The 25832-nt window shown below is 40.0% G+C and overlaps 1 protein-coding gene across 1 annotated transcript in view; it reads right to left on the reverse strand.

Moving 5' to 3' along the window:
* LOC122812230 (intercellular adhesion molecule 5-like) overlaps nucleotides 1-25832 on the reverse strand; it is a 423548-nt gene that overhangs the window by 170877 nt on the left and 226839 nt on the right. The window contains exon 5 of the mRNA XM_044084585.1: nucleotides 19719-19982. Within this exon, the coding sequence (XP_043940520.1) occupies nucleotides 19719-19982 (264 nt within the window). The remainder of the gene's footprint in view (nucleotides 1-19718; nucleotides 19983-25832) is intronic.

The following is a 25832-nucleotide window of genomic DNA, read 5'->3' on the forward strand; positions in this document are numbered from 1 at the left end:
TTAGGCAATTTAGGCATTTGTCAGGTTTCTTTTTGAGCCTTAGTGACAGTATAAGCCATAAGCCTATGGCCTATTTGGTTATCTAAAACAACGTCAAAACACAGAAGACATAATATTTATATTTTAAAAATTACAAAGAATTTAAAAAATTAAACCAAAGCTGTCAGAAAATAATTCTCCTATAACTTAACTTTTAGAAACAAGAAAATGATATAAATGTATTTCTTCTTATATAAGTAGTAAGTATATTTATTTACTTTATAAACCTAAACTGAATCCAGCATCTGGACAGTACAGTTGTATAAGCAAACTTACCATAACAAGTAGATATTTAAATCATCACTACTGCAGTAATCTTAGCTATATGACTTGTATCCTGCTTAGGATATAATGGCCCGCTAGCTACCAATGCTTAAGGGCATTTTTCACATTCTTAAACCATTACTCGCTCGAGTTCAGCTAAAGAAAAAGAGTGGTTTGGGTGCCAAGCCTTTCAGAGATTTTATGCCACAGAGAAAGGGAGGCTAAATCCCTAAAAAGGTCAAGAAAAATAAACACAATGGTCTTCACCCTGCCAATAAAAGACATACAAAAATGGTGGAGGGAGGGAATGGCTACTGCAGCAGTGATCATCTGAACATCTGCTATGGTAAGTTTACGTGCACACCTGTACTATGTTCATCATTATGATCATTGCTGCTGTATAGCCTTAGTTACAGTGGTAGATTACCATACCCTTTAGTAAATGGTGGAAGAATGAGGGTTCCAGGAGACTCTGGAGAATTGTCCTAGCAAAGCCTGTCCTATACCTGGAGAAAGAATCTAAATTGCAGTGCTTGTAAAAATATCCACAGAAGACCAAGTTGTTTCTTCTAGAATCCGATCCTTTTCAAAAAGCCACAGATTGAGCCATGGCCATGATAAAGTGAGCCTTGACCTTGCCTTCCAAGATAACCATTTGGAAATAGACTGCTTCAAAAGTGGATGCCCTTTCTTTTTACTTTCACAAGAAACAAATTACTGATCAGAAATCCTAAAAGATTTTGTAGTGATGGATAGTACCGGAGTTGTCTGTGGACATTCAAGGTATGCAGTATCCAAAAAAGACATGGAGATGGACTGCTTGGTTCAATGTACTCCTGGATACCAATTTAGGCATAAATGAAGGATTAGTTTTCAAGGAAACCCTAAATGTATGGAAAATGAGATAAGGTCGACTCACCAAAAGAGACCGCAACTCAGATATGATTCTTGCAGAGGTCAGAGTAATCACTAACACTATCGTCCTTATTAAGTAAGAACCCCAAGTTGCTTGATGAAGTGGTTCAACTGGAACAAGGGTTATATTTTTAACACAAAATTAAGATCACAAGGAAGAGCCATCTGTTTTCTATGAGGTTTGGTATGCATCACTCCTTTTAACAACATTTCACATGAGATTGCATTGAAAGAGGGGGATCCATTGGCAGACATGCTGAAATGCGTGACTGATGAACCTTGATGGAGGAGTAAGATAGGCTAGAGGATTGCAACTCATACAAATTATGTACAACCATAACAACACTAGTTTTAAAAGAGTGCTGGTTCCTGCATTGACACCGATTAGATAACCTAGTGGCAGGTTTCTTGCATCCTTTACTATCTGCTGATATAGTGGGATAAAAAGTATTCAGATTTTATCGTCCAGACAGTTAATTGTAGTTTTGTGGGGTCAGGATGCATCAAACACCTACTGTAGTTTTTCAGGGTCAGGATGTATAAAAAAACCCACTGTCCTATGTGAGTAGGTCCAGTATGTGAGGAAGCTTGTGGTAATTGCCCCTGGACATTTCCAAAAGAAGGAATCAATACTGCCTGGCCCAGAAGAGAGTCACCACAATGATCTTAACCGAGTCCTTCTGAATCTTCAGAATGACCTTGGGTATCAGTGGAAAGTGTGGAAAAGCAGACAGAAAAATTCCTGTTCAAGGAAAAGAAAAATAATCTGTCTTCTAGACCTTCTTCTAGGCCTTCTTGCATGGAGTCCTGGAACAGAATTTCTCCAAATGTTTGTTGTGGGTTGAAGCAAAACGATCTATATGAGGTGTTCTGCACAACTGGATCAATTCCTGGAAGACCAGACCTACAAATTCACTTCCTATTTGTGAGGATCTTTTCTGGTCCTGATCAGCTTGTCTGCCACACAATTTTACTGAGAGCATGCAAGATGACTGTAGAGTAAGACTGTGCAGAAGAGCTATATTCCAGGCTATTATGGCTTGTCTGTGCAGACGGTTAAGATTTGCTTCCTCACAGTTTAAATACTACATCACTGTGGTGTTGTCTGTAAATATGTTCCTAAGGGCCAACATCTCTTTTATTTTTATGTGTTTTGGTCTGTCTTTTTTGTTCCAAAGGCCTTGGACTTCTACCCCATAGGTGCTGCTCTCCAAGCAAATTCTGCAGCATTTGTTGTTGCAGACTGTGCTCGAGCTGGAAGGGAAAATAGGAGACCTGGATTCTGATAAATTTGGTCTCACCACTAAAAAAAAAAAAAAACTTCTTATAAACTCCAAAACTGGAATCAGGAATGTCAGGGTATGTTGATGCTGGGATCACAACTGTATCAGTAAATTTTTTTTCCACATGGAGTCTTGCTAGAGGAATTGTGAGAATCACATAAGTCATGATATCCAGATTCCAGAGTAATTTCCTGTCTTGAGTAGAAAAACACAGGCATTGATCTAGAGAAAGATCTACTCTCTTCTTGTGGAAGAAAAGCCTTTTGAACTGAGGTATCTAGGAGACATCCCAGAAAAACAATTTTGTGAGAAGGAGTCAAAGAGGAGTTCTGTATGTTCTCCTGGGACTCCTGTCTATGTAGCAGATCCTTCACCCAAAATAGATTCCTGACACTTTGGAAAAGACTCTGCAAAGATAAACAAGTTATTGTAATATGGAAAAATGTGAATTTCTTTAAGACTGCAGTAGGCTCTCACAGGTGTAAGACACTTTGTAAATGCCCATGAAAGTGTGGATATACCAAAGGGTAATGCAGGAAAGTGATAATTTGATTCAGACTCAGAAACTTTAAGAAATGTCTGAAATTTGGATCCACAGGGATATGGTGATATTCACCTTTTAAATCTAAAGTCACCAGAAAACTGAAATGGGAATGAGGGGTAGCAGTTGTAAAGGGATAACATTTTGAGCATGGGACTATCACAAACTTGTTTAGAAAAGTAAGATCCAGACTGGGTCTGCATAAATCTTCTTTCTCTGGCACAAGAAATATTCTTGAATAGAGCTCTAACAGAAGTAGAGACTACTATGTCACCCCTGAGACAGCAGATGCTGAATGACAGGCGGGAGAAGAGGAGTTTGGGCTGGCAGATGGGGGTAATCCCTTGAAAATGAGGGAAAGGCTCCCATTGCCTTCTGTAACCTTTACGGATTATATTCAGAACCAATTTGGCTGAAACTATTTGTTGCCAAAATGAGAAGTGAAGGTTTAGACTTTCTGGAAGGATTCTCGGTTTACCAGGGTGGGAAGGGGAGTCTTGCAGATAGTAATTCAGACTTACAAGACTATCCATTCTTCCGGAAGTTTCCTGCTTTCTTTTTGGAACCTCCCTGCTATTCCTTTTTTTAATATTTGCTTAACCAAAAATTGCTATGTTTGTTTATTCTGCTTTTTGAAAAAAAAAAATATGTAGGGGGCATGAAACCCACTTAGCAAACTTGGAGAAAGAAGACTGAAAAACTGAGAGATTCCTTGAATCATCTTACTTCTTGCAACACATTTTAAGGACCTATGCAGCAGATGGTCCAAAAATTAAGCCTCAAAGGGAAAATTCAAAATGTTAGCTTTGTCATCCTCTGAAAGTGTCTGAGTATGCAACCAGCAAACCTTATCATGACTATTCCAGTGGCAGCAGCCCTGGAAGTGGTATCAACAGAATCATAAGACATTTCAAGCAGCCAACTGAGACACAGAAACAATAAGGTTACATAAAGAATATTTTTCTTCCTCAAAAGCAGATGCCATAGTATTCTTCATTTTTTTCAAAAGAGGCAAGGATAAACTTTAAAACATAGGGTATACAGTAGAAAATTATGAAATTAAGTGCTGCAGAAGAATACATATTTTCCCAAATCTATCAAAAGTTTACCTTCACTTGTCAGTAAGTGAGGGATTGGTATTAATGAGATATTTGGCAGCAGTTGGGTCCTGGGGACACCGGAGTTGTTGACAAGCAAGTTACAGGCTGTGACAAAACAACCCCTAGTGCTGAAAGGCAAAGAGGAATTGGAGTAGTTTCAAGAAAATCCAGTCTCAATACATCAAAATACTTCAGGGACAGATGCATGGCACTATATTCCCAATAAAAGAACTGATTCATTATAGAAGTAGTTTTAGAAAAAGAAAATACTGCAAATGGACTGGCAGAGGCTACACTCTCCTCAGAATTTGACTTGAGCAGACAAAACAGTATTTCTTCGTCAGCATCATTTTGTAGTTCAAAATCTTAATCATCTTCAAAAAAAATGAAGAATCCCTTTTTTCTTACCAGAAACCGCTTTACTGGAAGGGTTAAAAGCCTGAATGAAGCCCTGAACTATGTCCAGTAAACTACTACTGTCCAAAGTACTGAAACAGGGGAAGACGTATGCCTGACTGCTTCTTTTTGACAGTAATTTCTAAAGAAGCAGGCACACTTTTGCCAGGCAAAACCTCCTTAGGGGAAGGTAATCTATTTTGGCTAGGCTGAGAGAAATTCCCTGCTGCTTGTCACAGGACCAACAAGACCAAGGTCACTACAACAGGTGTACAGGACATGTCTAACTTCCAGTCCATGGTGGCTATATGGCCATAGTGGAGTCACCAATCTGTGGCTGAGGCACTTTAGTAGCCTACTGTTGTGGCAACGCCGGTTTACTAATTTTCTTCTTTTTCTGGATGGTAAAATGAAGAACCAAAGAATCAGTAGGTTGTTCCATGATAAAGCTGAAAATGGTGCCTAATTCCTACATAAACAGACCAGCAGTAGTTGGTAAAACCGGCACGTAGTAAAAGTGCATTTTTTTCCACTAAAGAGTACAGTAAAATGCACTTCAAACACCTAATCCAGCTCCAGAAGTAAAATACAACTTTTACATTACTTTTAACAACTTTTTCCCCATAAAATAAAAAGTAATTCTCCTGTTTAAAAGTTCATGATAGTGAATAAAATATATTTTCTTCCTAACCTAAATGTTATATTTTTAAAGAAAAAAAAAAGTTCATTTTCTGAAAAAGTAAGAGTGGAAGTTTTTTTTCCCATAAGGAAATTATGTACCCAGCAATGGAAAGTGTTAGCCAACTGCCATTCCTCAAAAGCCTTCAAAAGGAATGCTCTTCGGCATCAGGAAAGTTCTGAAGGGCATGTGAAAGGTGCCCTTAAACTTTAGAAGCTGGCTGGATGTTTTATCCCATACAACCCATGTAATGACGAGCATTAAAAAGAATACTTTCCTACAAGTATTTTCTGATCAGTCCCACAACAAAACAAGAATTTTTAATGGAATTCTTTTAGGACTATCTGAATCACATCTGTTGACTGAGTTCATCATTGTGAATCTTTGTAAACAAAATGATGAACTTCTTGATATACAACAAACAATAAACAGAAAAAAGTAAAATACAATTTGTTGCATAGTCAAAATTTACTTCAAGTAAGTGAGAAATGGGTGACCCTCAAAAAACAAAATGAAATAAAGAGGGCCTCCATTGGCATGTATATAAACAGAAGGCACTGCATCCTTTTCACAGTACACATTACGATGAGCCTGTATTTATGTATGCGTAGAAGGAAAAAAAGCCACTGAATTTGCAGTTTCAGACTGCATAACATGCAAAGTAAAGAAACATTAACCACAGATGTTGTAATTTACTGTTACAGTGACTATTCCCAAAGAACAGTAATTGTATCTAAACATTTTGCAGCACTGGAGTACATGAAGTTTCCCTGTGATGAGAAAATACACCCTGAAGCATACAAAAAGCAGGACCTGGGTATATACGAGTACCTAAGTCCTAGGGTCCCAAACAGCAATATCCTGCAGTGAGGAACTCTGGTGTCTTGTAGCTCATATGGCTGGCTGCTCAGGCTTAAACTTGACTACATGTTTGGGCAAGGTGCAGCACTCCCCCTGACACCGCTTGTCAAATCTTGTCAGCATAACCCCCCAAATATCATCAGGGAAGCAGGTTATAGAAAGTTCACTAAGACTAAAAACACAGCCTCAGTGGGGCCTGAAAATATCTCATATTGCCTCCTACACAGACTGAAACATGACTTATCAGGACCACTGGAGTTACTTTTCAACTACAGACTCAAAACAGGCTATGTACTAAATGAGTGAAGGACAGCAACAGTTATTCCCCTTCACAAGGGTGGACTACTAAGTGATCTCAGAAACTACAGAGCCATTAGCCTGACTAGTCTAATAAGCAAAGCCACAGAATGCCTACTTAACCTTGCAGACTTCTTTGGGAAGGGAAAATTGTGCATACCACCTACCTAGACCTGGATAAGGTGTTGATACAATATCCTACTCAGGTATTGTGGACAAACTCATGGAAGTAAGCATAAATCCCTACATAACTCGCTAAACTTCCAGCTTGCTCAAAGACAAGACTCAAGAAGTCAGGAATGGTGAGACCATCCCTACCAAGATACAGGTTACCAGTGGAGTACAAAAGGGATATGTTCTGGGCCCACTCCTGCATCTACATCTTGGAGGTCAAGGCTATTGTCAAGGGCCTCTGGCTCTCCAAGTTTGAGATGACAGCAAATTGGGAGCTATTATAATTTCCCTTGTGACACTAACATCCTTCAAGATGGTCTAATACAGACAAATAACTTGTGCCAAAGCCATGGATTAAAACTTAATGCAAAGAAGTGTCTTATAGTGCATTTTGGGAAAATGTCAATCCAGGTAAATTATTCCACTCATAAGACATCCCTAAAACTTGACCCAGTAGTTAGAGATCTGGGAACATATGTAGACAGTAATCTGGCCACTGACCAAAATATAACCAAGGTAGTAAGAAAATCATCTTAGGTTGCCCACTTATAAGTAAGGGTATGGCATCCAGGTCCAAGAAAGTTACAGTACTACTCTACTTGGCTCTTATCAGACCCATCATTGAGTGCAATACCCCCTTCGGCGTTCACCTGACTAGGTATATGTAACAGTTAGAACATCCACAGAGGTTCCTCAAGAAGAGGCTGTAGGGTATTAACACGTTAACTTTAGGTGTAGGAAGGGAAGAGATAAGTTTTAGGGTTACGGAGGGGAGTGGAATGGTTACAGTTAGGGTTTTAGTAAGGCTATGTAGTTCAGTAGCATTGCGTGGTGGAAGGGATATGTAATTCATTAGGAGTGAGCTAGTGGGAGATAGGGCATTTGCAGTGTCACACACTGGCCTAATGCTTGCTCTTATTAACCCATCACAGTGTAAATATCCTTAGGAACTGAATATGTAGCAACACATGCTTGCATTCTCCTGTGTGCAGAGCATAATGGTTGTGTAGTCTTCCTGGAAAAGTTATCTTCCATTTCCATGGCAAGTTTCAGTAGCAGGGAGTAGTTCTGCTGTAGAAGAAACTGTTTCCCTCCCTCCACCACTGGTAAGCTGGCCATTGGTCACACAAGCCTTTCCCTGGATGGCTACTTGGCTTCTCAGTTGCTAATTGATCCTGGAATATCAGAAGACTAGTCAGGCAATCTGCAGCAACATGCTATATAGGAATTCTACTTCCATCAACAGGTTTGACAAAGTAATCCTGCTAGAAAGTATAAAAGTTTCCAGAGGTATGCAACACTAAATCCAGTTATTTGCCAAATTCCAAGAAGTCTCAGTAAAAAAAGGGAAAAATGCATAAATCTATTATTTCTGATATTTTGTCATCTTAAAAGTAAGATCATGCTATTAGTAATCTAAGTATCAGCTTACCCATTTTATATGTAATGGGCTGTGATGCTTTGTTTTTCATTAAATAGGTTTTAAGTATGGAGGATGTTCTACGGGCAGTGGATGACTATGTAAGGACTTCCTAGAAGGTGGACCATTCCTGTTGATTTGTGAGACAGCTTGAAAGAATTCTTATTTCTGTTCTCTTTAATTTTTTCCTTTTACTTTCGAAGATTTAACAGATTTCTTGAGAAGTGCCAAACAAACCTGAATGCATGAACACCTACAGACACAGCAATTCTAATCATAGAGAGCAAATCCTATTTTTCCTTATAATCTACAAAGTTTTTAGAATTGCATGCATTTTAGGAAAAACTGTGTTCTGATAAAATAATGTGTGCTAAATAATGATAGGGTTTTATTGCTAGCATGTCAGACCTATAGACTTCCCCAACGTATTATCAAACTCCCTCCCTTGGAAAAAGGCAGAGAACTGAGTAGTATGCAGGACATGCTAGGAGTATCTATAATCATTGGAATGGCTAAGCTAACAAGCAGGCTAATGAAGAAAATAAAATAACAGCTGTCCTTATCAAATTTGTAAAACAAGTGAACTAATTTAGAAACAGTTGGCAAGAATCAGGATGGTGAAATTTGTAATTATACAAATTTTGTGGCATCTTGAAGAAAGGAAAACTCTTCCCCATATACTCTGAAACTGTTAAAATTCTAGAAAGCCTTCTTGTTGAAGAAGAAATCTGCGTAAGAGGGTAGTTAAAGTGTCTTCCTACAATGTTAACAGCTTCATCAAAATTAGTGTCTTGTGGGGAAGACTTAGAAGCTGAGAAGGGTCTTTATGTCCTAAAACAATATACTGGGAAAGATGTGCTGAGATGAAAAGAAAAAGAGTTCTCAACTTTTTCTGATGAAATATGATAACAACTTCTCTCACTTTTTCTCTTACATAGCTTTGGAGTGTTTGGGTGCTATTTATAAACAAAGTACACAACTATGTAGAGAGCTGATACACATAAGAATGTGCATACCATGCCATAGGTTATTCAGAGAAGTCACCCAGACTGTGTAATAGAATGAAGTATGGACCTACACAACTGCATGCCTGGAATCTTCCACGTACTCAGTTGATAAGAAAAGGTGATTATTTATTAATTATATTCCATGATTCACAAACATGTGAATGTCAGGCTACAATATGGAGAAGGAAAAAAAAACTATGGGATGCAGTCGCAGACATCATGCAGCACACACAGCAGCACCTGGCTGCTAAGGAGTGATGATAGATTGCTCAGCATAATGCAGCTGAAAACAGCAATACTGTTCTCTGGAATGGCACTCCTGTGAAGTGGGAAAACAGCATGAGATGTAAAAGCACATCCTGAGTAGTGTTGCAGTGCAGACAAGTACACTGTAATAACCAAACATGGCTCATGCAAATAGAGTAAAACAGCTGAGCTCCCACCAATGGAAAAGGCTACAGTACCAGATCCTGACAGCTCCACAGTAGTCATAGCCACCAGGGATGATTTTATGAATCAGTACCTGCCATGACTGCAGAGGTCCACGGACATAGTTATCACCACAACAAATGCATTTAGTAAATAAGGTTATGGCTATGGAGTTGGGAGGTGTGTGTGTGTGTGTGTGTGTGTGTGTGTGTGTGTCTCAGGGACAAGAGAGAGAGAGAGAGACGCACACACATACAAGTGTGTCAGTGTCTGTGTTTTTTACATAAGTGATAGTGTGTGTCACTGACTGTCAATGACATTGACTCTGTGTGTAATTTTGGTGTGTACACGAATGAGTGTGTGTGTGTGTGTGTGTGTGTGTGTGTGTGTGTATGTCTATCTGCACATCTGTGTAAGGGGGTAGCGGTTTTAGGGAAGTAAAGGGGAATCTTTGTGCACAAAGCAATGTCTGTGATCCTCTAGATTGTTCTGTTGTGCACAGGCATGGCAGAAATGTTATTTGGCTTCATAAAGCATTCTCCTGCCAAGCCAGTAGACCGCACACATAGTGCACAGCTGTTATATAGGACTGTTCTCTTTGTTTATGAATACCAGGGCCTAACTCTAATTTTTAACATATGTCGGTCACCAAAAGAAATAACATTGGCAATGGTAACTTTTCAGAGGAGGTCAGAACAATCTTGCCTGCCAATATCTCATAGCCAGTAGTAGACAGAGATGAGACAGAGTAAACTACTCCTGAATATTAAAAGAACAGAGCCTTGGGCAAGGGAGAAATTATTTTTTTTAACTCTGGGCACTGGTGACTCAGATTCTTTCACCTTTAAAATTATTTTCACAAAGACTTAGGTCTGGTCCAATGTCAGTAGACATGAAGGTGATCTTAGATATGATAGTCAGCAATACTGGTAGAGAATCATTGGGCACCACAACAGCTGATGTCATATTCTTGTCAATGTAATTCAGTAAAAAAGAAGTGCTGGCCTCAACAATAGACGGTGGAGTCCCAGAAACAGATGGAAATAATGCCTTCTTCTTAACAGCTTTAACCCCTACCTGAATCAGCTTCTTCACTTTCTTTCATTTAGTCAGTTCACTGAAGTACTTGTTTTCATTTTATTTCAATATGGTCTTCAGATCTATTTTTTCACTTAAAAATAAAGGTGATGCTTTCTCTCTTTTTAATTTTGTGACCTGATTAAATTTACTGCAACATTATGTGCAGAGTCCAAACAAAATGTACTTGGAAGGAAATGTGTTACAGCAATCTGTCTGCACAGTCTCAGTTACTGACAACTTTAGTCATCATCAGCAGAAATTAGATTAAAAGATGAAAAAAAAAACATGTTTTTAATGAAAAAATAAGAGCCCTAAATGTTGAACAATACAGTAAACATTGCTTCTGGCGACATGTTGGAGATGTGCAACCCTCAAAACAGTGAAAAGAACTGATGGAAATATGCAAATATATAAGGAAGCCTCACACCCACTTACGTAAGTGCCTGCACTGCATAAAACCCACCTTATCATCTCACAGGGAAAAGTAACTTTAGCTGCAATTTCTGTCTGGGAGAACACATCATTAAGGAGGGTAATAAACAAAATGTTAGGGGATACTGTTAGCGGTGCTCCCTACATAAGCTTACTGTCAGCGATACTCACTACATAGGCTCTGACTGGATCTGGTCTAGTTGTGCATATTTGATTAACGTGTGTTTACAGAATTAACCATGTGTCATACACAGTGTGCACTGTTTGATGGACTGCAACCATGAAAGGGAAGCAAGACCAATGATCTGAGGTAGGGCATGGCAGTTCAGCAATTCTGTCTGTGATGGACACACTTTGGTAAAAACTGCAGCCATGAGGTTTACCATGTTTTTTTTTGTCTTGGATGCAGCAGTCTTAAACAAAAAGTCACATTTCAAATGCCACAGGGGTCACTCGCTCAAAGGACCTTAACCTGGTATGTGACATCAACAAAACTTGTTAGAGAGACAGACTCACAGAGGTTGCCCCATCTTTGGAACAAGCTTCCTACTCATGTTAAACAAAGCCCCCTGTTGACCCTATTTAAATGTAATTTGGACAACTGGATGAGTAAATGGAAATTCCCACTGGGGGTTCTACCTGTGTCCCTCTTGGACAGGGGCAACAGGTGCTGATTTCAGGGTTTCCTTGAACCAGACACCCTTGGGATAATGGGTTGAACTTAGCTAGACTTATAATGTAATGGCCTGGGGCCATTAGACTAGTAACCTCCTATGATTCTATGATCTTATGAAATATATAATAAGCAGCAGACAAACTGAGGGAATGCAAATCCAATAGGGTTTATGGGGGATTAAAACTGCTGGCTGATATTTTTTCTTTTCTGTAGTTTGTCCTAATGTACAATGAAGTACACTGAAACACTGGAGTTAAATTTAATGCACCTTTTGGTGAATGTCCATTTAAGAATTAATGTTCTATGCAAGGGGCAGCAAATGGAGTAGTGGTTATTGCTGTTGCCTCACACAGCTTGGTTCTCCAGTTTACTTCTCCAGTGGGTTGCCTTACTTGTGTAGTTTCCATACCCCCCTATATTCTGCTAGGTGCTCCAGTTTCCTCACACACATCCCAAGGCAACAGTTGAAATGGTAGTCTTCCAAACTGTCTGTAGGTGTGTATGCTATATCTGACAGACTGTGTACTTCCCTATGAGTGTGTGTGTGTGTGTGTGTGTGTGTGTGTGTTTGTGCGTTTCTGCTTGTATATATGCATATGCAAGTGTGTGTGTGTGTGTGTGTATATGTGTGTCCGTGCATGTGTATATGCATGTGTGTGTGTGTGTGTGTGTGTGTGTATGCGTGTCCGTGCATGTGTATATGCATGTGTGTGTGTGTGTGTGGGGGGGGGGGGGCGCACGTGCAGAGATACCTGTGCAAATTGTCTGCTTGATATCTGTGTCTTACTGCTCTGCAAATCTATAGAAAACAGTATATATATTTTTTTATAATTTGCACATTCCTTACATCTGTGTTGAAACTGCTCCCCCACCCCCCTCATTTCCTGCCTCGTCTTTCAGCTGATATAATTTAGCTAGTGCTGTGTCTCCTTTTAATTAACAACCTGTATTCAAACAGGAACCTTAGTTTGAGAGACAGCCTTACAGAACTATCTTCAAGTTATAGAGCTGAGTATATTTTCTGTGTTATTCTGTATTATAGAGCTAAATTGTCTGCTTGATATCTGTGTCTTACTGCTCTGCAAATCTATAGAAAACAGTATATATATTTTTTATAATTTGCACATTCCTTACATCTGTGTTGAAACTGCTCCCCCACCCCCTCATTTCCTGCCTTGTCTTTCAGCTGATATAATTTAGCTAGTGCTGTGTCTCTTAATTAACAACCTGTATTCAAACTGGAACCTTAGTTTGAGAGACAGCCTTACAGAACTATCTTCAAGTTATAGAGCTGAGTATATTTTCTGTGTTATTCTGTATTATAGAGCTAAATTGTCTGCTTGATATTTGTGTCTTACTGCTCTGCAAATCTATAGAAAACAGTATATATATTTTTTATAATTTGCACATTCCTTACATCTGTGTTGAAACTGCTCCCCCCTCCCTATTCTTGGTTGAAGTTTAAATTTGGTGGCTTTTGCAGTGCCCGCCCCACTGTAGATTTGATCTAAGACACTCCCCCAGGACATCTCTTTACCGCATTCTACCTAATAAACCCTTTCTGCACTTGCTTTTAGTCCTTTTTAATTTAATTACATTTTTCAAACTGTGTGTGGACTAATATTGCTACATATTCAAGTGTGCCAGCTTGCACTGCATGAGAATTGTATTTACTACTGCTTTTGCTACTTTTCTAAAAAAAAAAAAAAAAAAAATCTTCTGCTTTTACTGTACTTGTGTTTCTTCCTACTTTATTTTGCTTTTGCGTCATCTTAAACGTTCTCAATTGTATTTATTACTGCTTGGTGTAACTCATTCTAAGCCTTTTAGTTTAAACACTTGGGCTTCAGACCAGTTGTTTTACATTGGGAGGGTTTGTGGTCTGCACTGTAGTGGCAGAACAGGTAGCTTACATCCCTCTAAGTTGGGAACTGCTGATTGAGGGCTCAGTGTCTGTTATTCCAAAAGTATATTAATTCTGGTTTAAGCACTTGGGCTTTCAGGCCAGTTATTTTACATTAAGAGGGTTTCGTGGTCTGCACTCTTGTGGGAGGAGAGGCTGGACTCTGCCCTTCTGAGCTGGGAATTTCTGGTTGAAGGCTTATAGTGCATGCATATCTGAATTTCTTCTTACTGAAATTGGTACACCTTGTTTGCTGTAGCATAGACTAGATCCAGGCCTGCTGAATCTAGCTTTGTTTGTATAACTTGAGCACTAATCCAGGCATTATTTAAAGTATTCAGTTGTATTTATTACTGCTTGGTAGTAACTTGGTTAAAGTGTAGCTATCATTCTAAGTCTTTTGGATTAAGCACTTGGGCTTCAGACCAGTTGTTCTACATTAGGAAGGTTTGTGGCATGAACTGTGGTGGCAGGACAGGTAGCTTTCATCCTTCTAAGTTGGGAACTGCTGATTGAGAGCTCAGTGTCTGTTATTCTTAAAGTGGATTAGCTCTGGTTTAAGCACTTGGGCTTCAGGCCAGTTATTTTACATTAAGAAGGTTCATGGTCTGCACTCTTGTGGGAGGAGAGGCTGGACTCTGCCCTTCTGAGCTGGGAATTTCTGGTTAGAGGTTTATAGTGCCTGAATATTTGAACTGTATCTTACTGAAATTGGTACACCTTGTTTGCTGTAGCATAGACTAGATCCAGGCCTGCTGAATCTAGCTTTGTTTGTATGCTTGTTATTTCCCTGGAACGCTAATTCCACCTAAAACGCGGCTTCTCAGTGCTTCTGTGGATCCCTAGTGATATCTGCATTGCTTACTGTACTTATTTCCTTGCTTCGCTTGAAAGAAAGTTACTGTTTGTCGTTTTTGCATTTAAGTTACCTGTAACACATTGCACTTGTTACCTGGCACTTGCTCACTAAAGCAATTATAAGTCGGCACTAAAAATTAAAAGCACTACACCCTCGCTCCCCATTGGCCCTTGTTTTCAATTATAAAGGAATTCCCAATATTATTCTAGCATGTCCAAAGGTCAGTTGTCAATCTCCTCTCGGTCCAGCTGGTGAATATGGGAATCTTGAGGCAATGTTACAACTGCCTCATGTACACAGACAACCCTCTCCTCCTCCCAACAAATTCCAACACATGTGAGAGATGCAACCATATAGCCAAACTGGAGGCTAAGCTCTCTCAACTCAGTACTGGCATAACCAGTCAGGAGGAGAAGGAAACCACACTCACTACAATTCCAGTCTCACACAGACCTACCACGACAGCAAACCAAACACATAATCACACAAAAACATACTCGGAGGCTCTAAATAAAGATCTGCCTAAGCAGCAGAGACCTCCAAAGCAGACACCCAAGCAACCGCTACCCCAAAACAAAACACATGCAACACATATCTCACAAAGCCAGTGTGCGAACAGTCACAGCCGTTAAGGCTAAACAACACACCTGATACACTTGTAATAGGTGACTCTATCGTCAGGCACACCGACGTCCCGCTCACCAGACTGAACAAGGAGAAGGTCACGGTGAGCAGCCTGTCTGGCGCTAGGATCCGCCACATAACACAAGCACTCAGGTCACTCCAAGGCAAGTACAAATATGACTCAGTCATTGTCCATGCTGGTGTGAATGACCTAAGACGTACCTCCCTGGACTACATGAAAAGAGACATAGAGGAGCTCTCTGAGCATGTAGCCCAGGCTGGTATGACCCTGACCTTGAGTAGCATCTTACGCTCACCAAGAATGATGCCACAATATGAAGACAAGATGATCAATTTCAACAATTGGCTTAAGTATTGGTGTCATTCAAAGGGGATCCAATGCCTGTCAGCTTGGGATGATATGCACGACAAGCCACGATGCTTTGCTAGGGACGGCTTGCACCTGTCACCATGGGCTTTCGGATATTGGTAAAGGCTCTTGCTACCCCATAGTGCCTTTTTTAGGCAAGGCTCAAAAGACAAACCCACCTCCATAAGTATCACAAGGGATAAGAAACTAAGAGTAATGCTACTCAACGCTAGAAGTCTAAACCTCAAGATGCACGCACTCGAAACTCTCCTTAGCATGGAGAACATCGATATCTGTGCAGTAACAGAAACCTGGTTCAGGACTCCCGAGAGCACCCCAGCACTACCAGGTTATACCTCATACCATGCTTTTCGGCCCCAAAACTTGGACCGAACCACAAAAGGAGGGGGAGTATCGATAGTCATCAAAGATACCCACACCTCTAGGTTGGTGGCACAGCACGAAGCATCAGAGACTATCCATGTGCAACTAACAGTGGGTAAAACTGCCTTCCAGTTTATAGCCTGCTATAGACCACCCTCCCAAACCCAGAAACCCCACTCGGCCTTCCTGAGAACACTGGAAAATATGAAGGTCTCTCCGAACACCATTATATTGGGCGACTTCAACTACCCAACCATAGATTGGGAGCATTACTCTAGCTCCAACACCCTTGCCCAAAGGTTCCTAGAATTCATAAACTCAAATGCTATGGAACAACTTGTTACCACTCCCACAAGAGGGGAAAACATACTGGACCTGATCATCACCAACATGGGGACTCTATGCTCCAGACCAGAAGTGTATCCTCACTGGTAAGATCAGACCATAAACTGATCTCACTGGATATTCACATCCGACCCCACCCCTGCCCAGAAAACCACAGTGAAAAACTTCTCTAAAGCAAATTTCACACTCCTCAAAACCGAGGTGGAATCCTTCAAAGCCCGGGCCTGTGGAAAATACGGCCCAGACCGCAGAATCCTTTATAAATGCATTCTATGAACACCTTCAGGAATGCATGGATCATGCAATCCCAAATAAAACCAAGACCCAATCCTCCAAAGGCAGACGACCTGTCTGGTGGACCCCAGCCATAAACAAACTATACAATAGAAGGAGGAAGCTACTACATGATAGAGCAAAATCCCCAAAAGGGAAGGCATCTCTGATCAGTATTAGCAAAACACTAAGGGCACTCATAAAATCGTCAAAGGCCAGCTTTGAGAGAAAAATTGCACAGGACACTAAAGATAATCACAAGACTTTCTTTAGTTATGTTAGGAACCTGGGTGGGAATTCCCAGATATGCTCAGAATTAGTCCAAAATGACAAAAAATACACTGATCCCACAGACATTGCCAACATCCTAGCTGACCGGTTCAGCACAAACTACTCCCCCCCCACTCCCCACCAAAAGGGCAAATATCTATCCCAGCAGAGTGCTGCCCCCCCCGACATCTCAGATGCTCAGGTGGGTGCCGCCCTCTCCAAAGCAAAAAACACAGCATCAATGGGACCAGACGGTGTCCCAGGCTGCGTCCTACATGAAATCCAAGAAGAGCTAAACCCAAACATAAAACTACTGTTCAATCTCAGCCTTACTACAGGATATGTACCCAAAGAGTGGCGTACAGCAACAGTGGTCCCTCTCCACAAAGGTGGTGCCTCAACGGACCCTGGAAACTATCGCCCCATAAGCCTGACTAGCTTGGTCTGCAAAGCTATGGAAAGGATCATCATGGACCTCATAAATAAAGATATTGGGGACCTACAGACACTGGATCCTGCCCAGTTTGGCTTTGTTAAGGGCAGATCCTGCCTCTTAAACCTGGTTGACTTCTTTGAAACAGTCACCAAGGCCATTGTGAAGGGAAGGTGGTCCACACAGCCTATCTGGACCTTGCAAAAGCCTTCGATACAATACCCCACTCAGGCATTATATATAAGCTCACCAGCTTAAATATAAACCCCTATGTCACTAGATGGGTTGCAAACTGGCTCAAGGACAGAACCCACATGGTTAGAATTGCTGGAGCCATGTCAGACTCCAAACCAGTTACAAGTGGCGTCCCACAAGGCTCAGTCCTGGGACCTCTCTTGTTTGGTATATATTTCTCGGAGGTACAGGCCAACACAGAAGGACTGTGGCTGACCAAGTTCGCAGATGACTGCAAACTGGGCGCCATAATCGACTCTCCAGCCGACACAAGCATCCTCCAAAAGGGCCTCATAGAAACAGACAACTGGTGCCAGAGCCATGGCCTCAAGCTAAACGCCAAAAAGTGTATAGTCATCCCCTTTGGCAAAACAAAGTGCCCACAAATTACCACATAGGTGGTAATCCATTAAGTACAGAAGAAGTCATTAGGGACCTGGGTACCCAAGTTGATAGCAATCTCTCATTTGACAACCACGTGGCCAAAGTGGTTAGAAAAACATTTTATATAGCCCACCTAATCATGAAGGGATTCACATCTAGATTAGTGGAGGTCATCATGCCTCTTTACTCATCCCTCATCAGGCCCATAATTGAGTACAATGCCCTTTTGGGATGTACCTTACCAAACACCTGCAGCAACTGGAAAGACCTCAAAAGTACCTCACCAAGAGGATCAAAGGGCTCAAACAGATGCCATATGCTGCCCGGTTAAAGAAACTCCAGCTCTACTCAGTGGCATACTGCCTGCTCAGAGGTGACCTGTGCCTGACGTATAAGGCCATGTCCAACCCGGAATTAAGGGACATGCTGCACCTCAAAAAATCCAAATCCCATCGAGCTACACACTCGCGACTTGAACCTCAGCACTGAAATAAATAGGACATGCTGGAGGGACAGATTCATAACCCAGAGGCTCCCTTCACTATGGAATAAAATCCCAGTCCAGGTTAGGCAGAGTCCCTCATTGACTCTCTTCAAGAGGAATCTTGATGAGTGGATGGGAGATCATAGGTTTACCCCGGGTATCACTTCTGTGTCACTGTTAGACAGAGGCACAGTATACTAACCTCGAAAAAGGGCATAGCAAAATTAATTTAAAATGGGTGGCGAAAGCCAAACATACTCTGGCTAGGCTTATAAATGCCCTAGGGCAGATAGCCTAGTATGAACCTATGAACCTATGTGTGTCTCCTATGACTGGCAGGGAGTTTAGAATTAGTTTTATTGCCTTGTACACACTGATTGCCACAACATTCTTCAGTTCCACCAAAAACTGGAAGAAGAACAAATTGATTATCAGGAAATGAATGAATGTTCCATGAGGCCTGTTTCAGCAATCATTTTTGGCACACTGTCAAACGACTGCTTCTGATGTATTACCTTTATTACATATTCAAAAGTGCAATGTTATCATTCTGTACAGCCCCATCTATGAAAATGTCAAGTTCACCACATTCAAAAACTTAACAAGCAAACAAAATAAGATTATGAGTATTGGTGTTAAGATAACACTTCTGAAATATAACAGCTTCAGATATCAAATGTGATTGATACTGCTATATGCTTTTGATCCTCAAGCACTTATAACAAATAAGAAGAATAGCTGAGAAAGATAAATGAAAAGTTTAAGGCACTATCAGGAATGTCAATCAAATTCATGATGGCTATAAGGAATGTCCACAATTTACCACTGAAGGATGTTTTATGAAAATACCTTTCTTCAAAAATTTGTTGTTTTGCATTGTTTCTTTAGTCACTTTACGACAGTGATCTATATGTAATTAATTTATTTGTGCTCTTGTAAACCAAATGATACATCAATGTGCACACCAAGTCTTTTCTCTTTGGCAGGGGAAGAAGATGAATGATAAGGTGTGTGTGTGTGTGTGTGTGTGTGTGTGTGTGTGTGTGTGTGTGTGTGTGTGTGTGTGTGTGTGTGTGTGTGCGCCCTGGGAGATGCATGCACTGTTGGGAAACTGTCAGAAGCCACTGTGCAGAGTGACCTGCGTATCATCCAGTTATACTGACACACTGAAAATGATTATAGACTCTGACAGTATACTACAGCTACTACAGTGACACCTTCACAGGCTTATTAATGTCCACATCATCTCCAGCAACTCTACATTCCATTCTGACAAGACTATAACCTACAATATAGAAAGTATTCCACTGCATCAGAAGAACTTTATATTGACAGATGTTATCCTTGTTAATTTGTAATATTTTCACTTTTTAGAGAATGCTTAAATGTTAAGCAGCCTTCTTCATTGTAATTGTTTGTGCGACATAAGTCTCCTTACCAAGTTAATTATTATCTGAGTATACCCATAGTGCATTTGACCCAGGCTGTGGCAAAATGGCTCCTGTACCAGCTCACTTACCTGGTTAACAAAACAAACAAACAGTTTCTGTAATTTTACTTACATGTCACAGTTAATGTCTGATTGGCTGTTTTCGTAAATGTGTGTCCTCGAACTTGAATCATAGTTTCACAGGTGTAAGTGCTTCCATTGTCCTGCTTTTCTGCTTTCAAAGTGTAAACACCATGTTCAGATAAATGCAAGGCATCACCTTCACGCTTCAGACTTAGACTAACATCTGATGGCTTCTCTCCAATCACAGAGCAGTTAATGGTTGCATTGGATCCAGCTTCTACCTTATGCAAACTAATGACAGGCTGTGGTAGGACTGCAGAAGAGGAAAACAAGTCAAAAATCAATGTTAGCGGTGCAACACATATACTTTCCTACCTGCTTATAGAAAATGATTTACAACAATAAGTCAGTTTATTTACTACTTATAAAAAAAAAAACTAAAAAATTGGGGCTAAATGGCAAGAACATCAGTTTATCAATTATTTATTTATTGACATTTGATTACAGGGTATGCATGACTGGGTAGAAGCCCGTTTTCAGTGGAGGCCCTGGGCGAAAAGCTCCAAAGTATTACAAAACAATTTAAGACCAATAATTTTACAATCTTTAAAAATAATACAAAAAACATATACAGATTAAATAATTATACCAAATTAAACTTAATATGAAAACATAAATTAAGAATAGATATAAGTCATATGAAAATGATTTAATATTTAGAGAAATTGTAGCCAGTTTATAGAGACATCAAAGGTAAGTTGGTATAATACAAACAGGAATTGCAATATGAAGTGAGAGAAAAGCAAGCTTCTGGTATATTTAAAGAGAAAGCTACAGGACAGACATTAACAGAAGTAAGGAAGTGAGTGAAGAATGGAGATTAAGGAGGTGTAAGGTATGAAGAGGTACTTGTTCACAATTAATTAAATAGTTCTCCAGCTGTTCACAAGAATAGAGGCAGCTTTTAGATAGGAAGTCTTTTAGAATGTTTATGAAGGATGGGCGGTAGGGTATTTACCTGATGGATACAGGTAAGGAGTTTCAGGCCTTAGGAACATAGTATGAGTACAGACAATGGCCAGCAGATTTGACAGGTTTGCGGACAGACAGGAAGTTTTGGTCACTGAATTGTAATGACCGACTGGGGACATATTTGTATAGAATGTTATTTAGTGCCGGACAAGTAGATGGCATGCTGGACAATTTTCTAGGTGGTAAGAAGCTGTGCATATGTTAGCTGATGGGTAGTTCTAACCAGTTTAGGCTTTTTAGTCCTACACATTGGTAGGTTCTGAAAAAAGTTCTGAAATTTAGCAACTTTGTTACAGCATTGTGCAAGTTTTGATTTTTGTAATGCATGGAGGTTTGTAAGGATGGGAGCACCATAAATAAATGTGGGGAGGAGATAAGTAGTGGCAAATGTAGTTTTAGTTGTGGAGGAGAAAGTTTTGGCTCTGTAAAGCATCCCTAATTTTCAATGAGTTTTTCTTACAAAATTATGTATATGCAGGTCAAATTTCAGATTATCATCCAGTATCATCTCTAATAATTTGCTATGAGAAGTGACTTCAATGGTTGTATTATCAAGGGAGAGGACCTTACATTTTGATTTTTAAGAGAGAGGTTTTTGGGGAAAAAGTAGTAGTTTAGTTTTTAATTCATAAGAATGGAAAAATAAAAGACGTATACCTTCTTGAAGGAAATTCAATGTTGTGTTTAATTTAAGTATGTGAAGAACATGGCAGCCCATTAAGCAGGCATCATTTCAAGGAAGAAGGGGCATAGACTACTGTTTATTTAGTGCCAAGTAAACAAAGTTACTCAAGCAATGAGACTGGATTTCCTGGCACTGGTAAACTGTGGTTTGATCCTGTACCTGTGTTGGCTCTGTTGTCAAAATATTATACATGTCCCCTCCTCAGTCACAAGTTAGACAGGGCTCCTTATTCCTGCTAAGAATGGAACTGTACTTATCATGTGTTTTCTCACCATGCAACACTGATGTAAACAACAAGTATTGTTGTTCAGTTATATGAATAATCATTTACACAATGTTCATACCATCACCCACATGTCACCCCTGTGGCTGTGAGAACCAAAACTGTATCTTGCCTCAAAAAATATATATGTTTCTTGCCTCTGGACTGAAGTATTCCATTTGAAAATTTCACTGCACAACTGCATGTCTTTATGAGAATCCTAAAGGAAATCACTGATGATCATATGCTAATGACCACCACCTACTACTTATGATAAGCGGCAGTGCAGGGATGATGTTCTAGCACAATCGCCACTGATTCTAAAGAACCACAAAGCATTCTATAGCTATGTCAAGAATCTCAACACTCACATCTGCTCTGAGTTACAGCACAATGGCACTAAATATACAGAACCAACTGATATTGCCAACATCCTGGCAGACAGTTTCAGTGCTAACTTTACCCCTCTCTCATCCCCTAAAGGGCCCATCTCTATACCAGAAGAATGCAAAGTACCTGTAATCATGGCTGCACAGGTAAAAAATACACTCTCCAAAGCCAAGAACATAGCATCCATGAGACCTGACAACATCCCAGGCTGCGTTCTACATGAACTACAGAATGAACTGGCACCCCACCTAAGTACCATGTTCAATCATAGCCTCACCTCAGGCTTTGTGCCCATTGAATGGCGCACAGCAACGGTTATCCCACTCCACAAAGGGGGAGCCACCATGGACCCCAGGAACTACTGCTCCATTAGCCTGACAAGCCTAGTCTGCAAGGCTATGGAGCGTATCATCATGGAACTTATAAACAAATGACATTGGTAATCTCCAAACTCTGGACCCTACCCAGTTTGGGTTTGTAAAAGGCAGATCGTGTCTCCTAAACTTGATAGACTTCTTTGAAGCGGTCACCAAAGCCGTAGATGAGGGTAAGGTGGTACACACAGCCTATCTAGATCAAGGCTTTCGACACCATCCCCCACTCTGGAATTATAGACAAACTCACTAAACTAGGTATAAATCCCTATGTCACAAGATGGGTTGCCAACTGGCTCACTGACAGAACCCACACTGTAAAAGTAGCAGACTCTAAATCCAACTTCAAACCAGCGACAAGTGGAGTACCACAGGGTTCAGTCCTAGGTCCTCTCCTGTTTGGTACCTACTTCTCTGAAGTACAGGCTAACACAGAAGGTCTTTGGCTAACAAAGTTCGCAGATGACTGCAAACTAGGAGCCATAATCAAAACTCCTAATGATGTGGACATCCTACAAAACGGCCTCAGTGAGACAGATGCCTGGTGTCAAACCCATGGCCTCAAGCTCAATGCCAAAAAGTGCACTGTCATCTCTTTTGGTAAAAACTCTGTACCCATGAACTACTACATATGTGGTAGTCTAATTAACACCAAAAGTGTGATAAGATAACTTGGGACACAGGTGGACAGTAGTCTCTCCTTTGATAATCACATTGCCACAGTAGTCAGGAAATCCTTCTACATGGCACACCTCATCACAAAAGGTTTCTCATCCAGAAAAAAAGAGGTCATTGTTCTCCTCTACTCATCACTCATTAGACCCATTATAGAGTACAACGCCCCTTTTGGTATGTACCTCACAAGACATCTACAACAACTGGAAAGGCCACAGAAATACCTCACAAAGAGGATTACCAGCCTCAAACATATCCCCTATGCAGACCGTCTCAAAAAACTCCAGCTTTACTCTTGTCGCATATTGCCTCCTCAGAGGCGATCTCTGCCTAACATACAAAGCTATGTCAAACCCAGAGCTGTTGGACAAGCTCCACGTAAAGAAATCCCAATCCCTCCAAGCTACACGCTCTAGGGACCTAAACCTTGTCACCACAACAAACAGAACATGCTGGAGGGATAGATTCCCATCCCAGAGACTTCCCATACTCTGGAACAAACTACCTATCTATAGCAAACAAAGCTCCTCATTAGCACTCTTCAAGAAAATTCTTGATAACTGGATGGGAGATAGGAAATTCACCCTGGGGATCACTTCTGTGGCTCTGCTTGACAGGGGTACAGGAAAATGATTTTCTTGGTTGGCAGAAGCCAGGGTACTGTTTGGCTAGGCTTATACAGGCCCTAGGGCCAATAGCCTACTACCTACCTATGAACCTATAATGCAGTGGCTGTGGGGAAACAACAGGTGAACATATAACAACGCAACATTAGGCTGGTAGACTGCAGCTATAAGAGTTATCACCTATCTTTAGAAATAACATTATGGAATGGAGGGGGTGTGGGGCAGAATCTCTCTCTCTCTGTCTCTCTCTCTCTCCCCTTCTCCTTCTACCTAAACTCACACTTCTACTACTGGGAAGGTGAATATGTTTGCTGCTACTTAACCCATATAAATTATGACACTAAAGTTTTCAATGCTTGCTTTGTGATAGCTGGAAGCCACATCTATTGCAAATTATACCAGTGTCCAAGTTATGCAGTGAAGAGAATGTGCTAATAATTACCCATCTTTTTCTTTTTTGCTGAGAAATTTTTAACAATAAATATCTAAAGAGTATTTTTTTTCAGAAACTAAATATTTTTTTATGGTAGTTATCTTTACTGGGCATTAAGCTTAAAATGTAATGCTTGTATTCAATCATGTGCATTTCTCTTGCTTCTGACCTTTCGTTAGGAATACTGTGATGTGCATTGTAGGAGTGATTCGTTAAATATGAATACTTGGACAGGATATAAATAAGCAGTCTCATAATGCACTGTACATCACACTATCACAGTATTGCTGTTAGCCGTCCTCTTACTAAATCTTGCAACAATGCTATTACTTAAAGGCATAAAATAAATAAATATAAAAAAAAGAAAAAGAAAAAAGATAAAAAGCACTGGCGAGGGATCTTAAAATGCAACCCATCATACACCCTGAAATATAATGCAAACATAACCAAAACAAACTGAAGATAATTTACTAGCTCTTTTCTTTATCCATCAAGTTTGTTTCATTTGCAAATAAAAAGCAAATCATATCACACCATTTCTCTATTCACACGGTTTATTGACTCCATAAGTTCTATGTACACTTGGATTCATGACAGAAGGCTTTCAAAGAACTCAGAGGCCTTTAAGCAGGGAACATATTTACAATAGCATGCCCACATGTCTAACCTGCTCTTAATTTCAGACATATTAATAAACTGCTTAACACTTAGATAAAGACAACAGAGTCTAGCAACAGTCTAACTTGCAAGTATGTTTATCTTGCATGAGTTGTTTACTTATGGTGTTATTAAATATGGACTGCCTTGTATTGCTACATGTATTCTGAACCTTGAGTCCAACATAAAATCAATATAAGTGAGATACATCATAACAAATTAGCCTCTGATAAACCTACACACTAAATTATACAAATTCAGCTTGATTGGTCTGTCTGAGAATCAGTATTCCCTAAGGCAAGTAATAAGCTTAGGGAATCTTTTCTGAACCACTTCAAGCAATTTTACCTCCTAAGATGGCTACACAGGAATTGGCACATTGTGCTCCAGTAATGACTAAATTAAATACTTAATATAATATTACTGCACTTCTTATCACCATGGTTCTTAATACCAAACTTGATATCTGCATAACATTATTTCTGGCCTGTAAGGCATTATTTTGAAAACTCCATTCATTATTAACAGCTATTCCAAGGTCTTTTGTATTACTGACCACTATAATATTCATCCTAAATACATGAGTTTACATTTAGTGACATTAAATTTAGTCTTCCTCTGGTTCAGCTATTTACAGAATTTATACAACAATTTACTCTACTGAAACTGTTGTCACAAAAAAACTTGGACTGCTTAAACTGAAGGCTTACTTACAGAACATTTTGAATGTTCAACCACTGTTTGTAGGTGTGTGTCCGGTTCTTAAAGTAAATGTGGCATATTGGCATCTAGTTTCAGATTAGTTTGATGTGTGTGTGTGTTAGTTTGATGTGTGCGTGTGTGTGTGTGTAGTATACAATGAACATGAGTGTGTTTATTTCAGCATGCTGCTGGACATGCACACTTGAATTTCATGGTATGCACTAAGTGTCAGATGCCTAATATCCAACACACAACTAATCAAGAGAAGGTAATGGTTTTTCCAGTTCTTTCAGCAGAATGATCAGTCTTGACCCTTCCAATTCTTTT

The sequence above is a fragment of the Protopterus annectens genome, chromosome 9.part0 (assembly GCF_019279795.1).
Source record: "Protopterus annectens isolate FY-2018-M chromosome 9.part0, PAN1.0, whole genome shotgun sequence".
Classification (NCBI taxonomy): Eukaryota; Metazoa; Chordata; order Ceratodontiformes; family Protopteridae; genus Protopterus; species Protopterus annectens.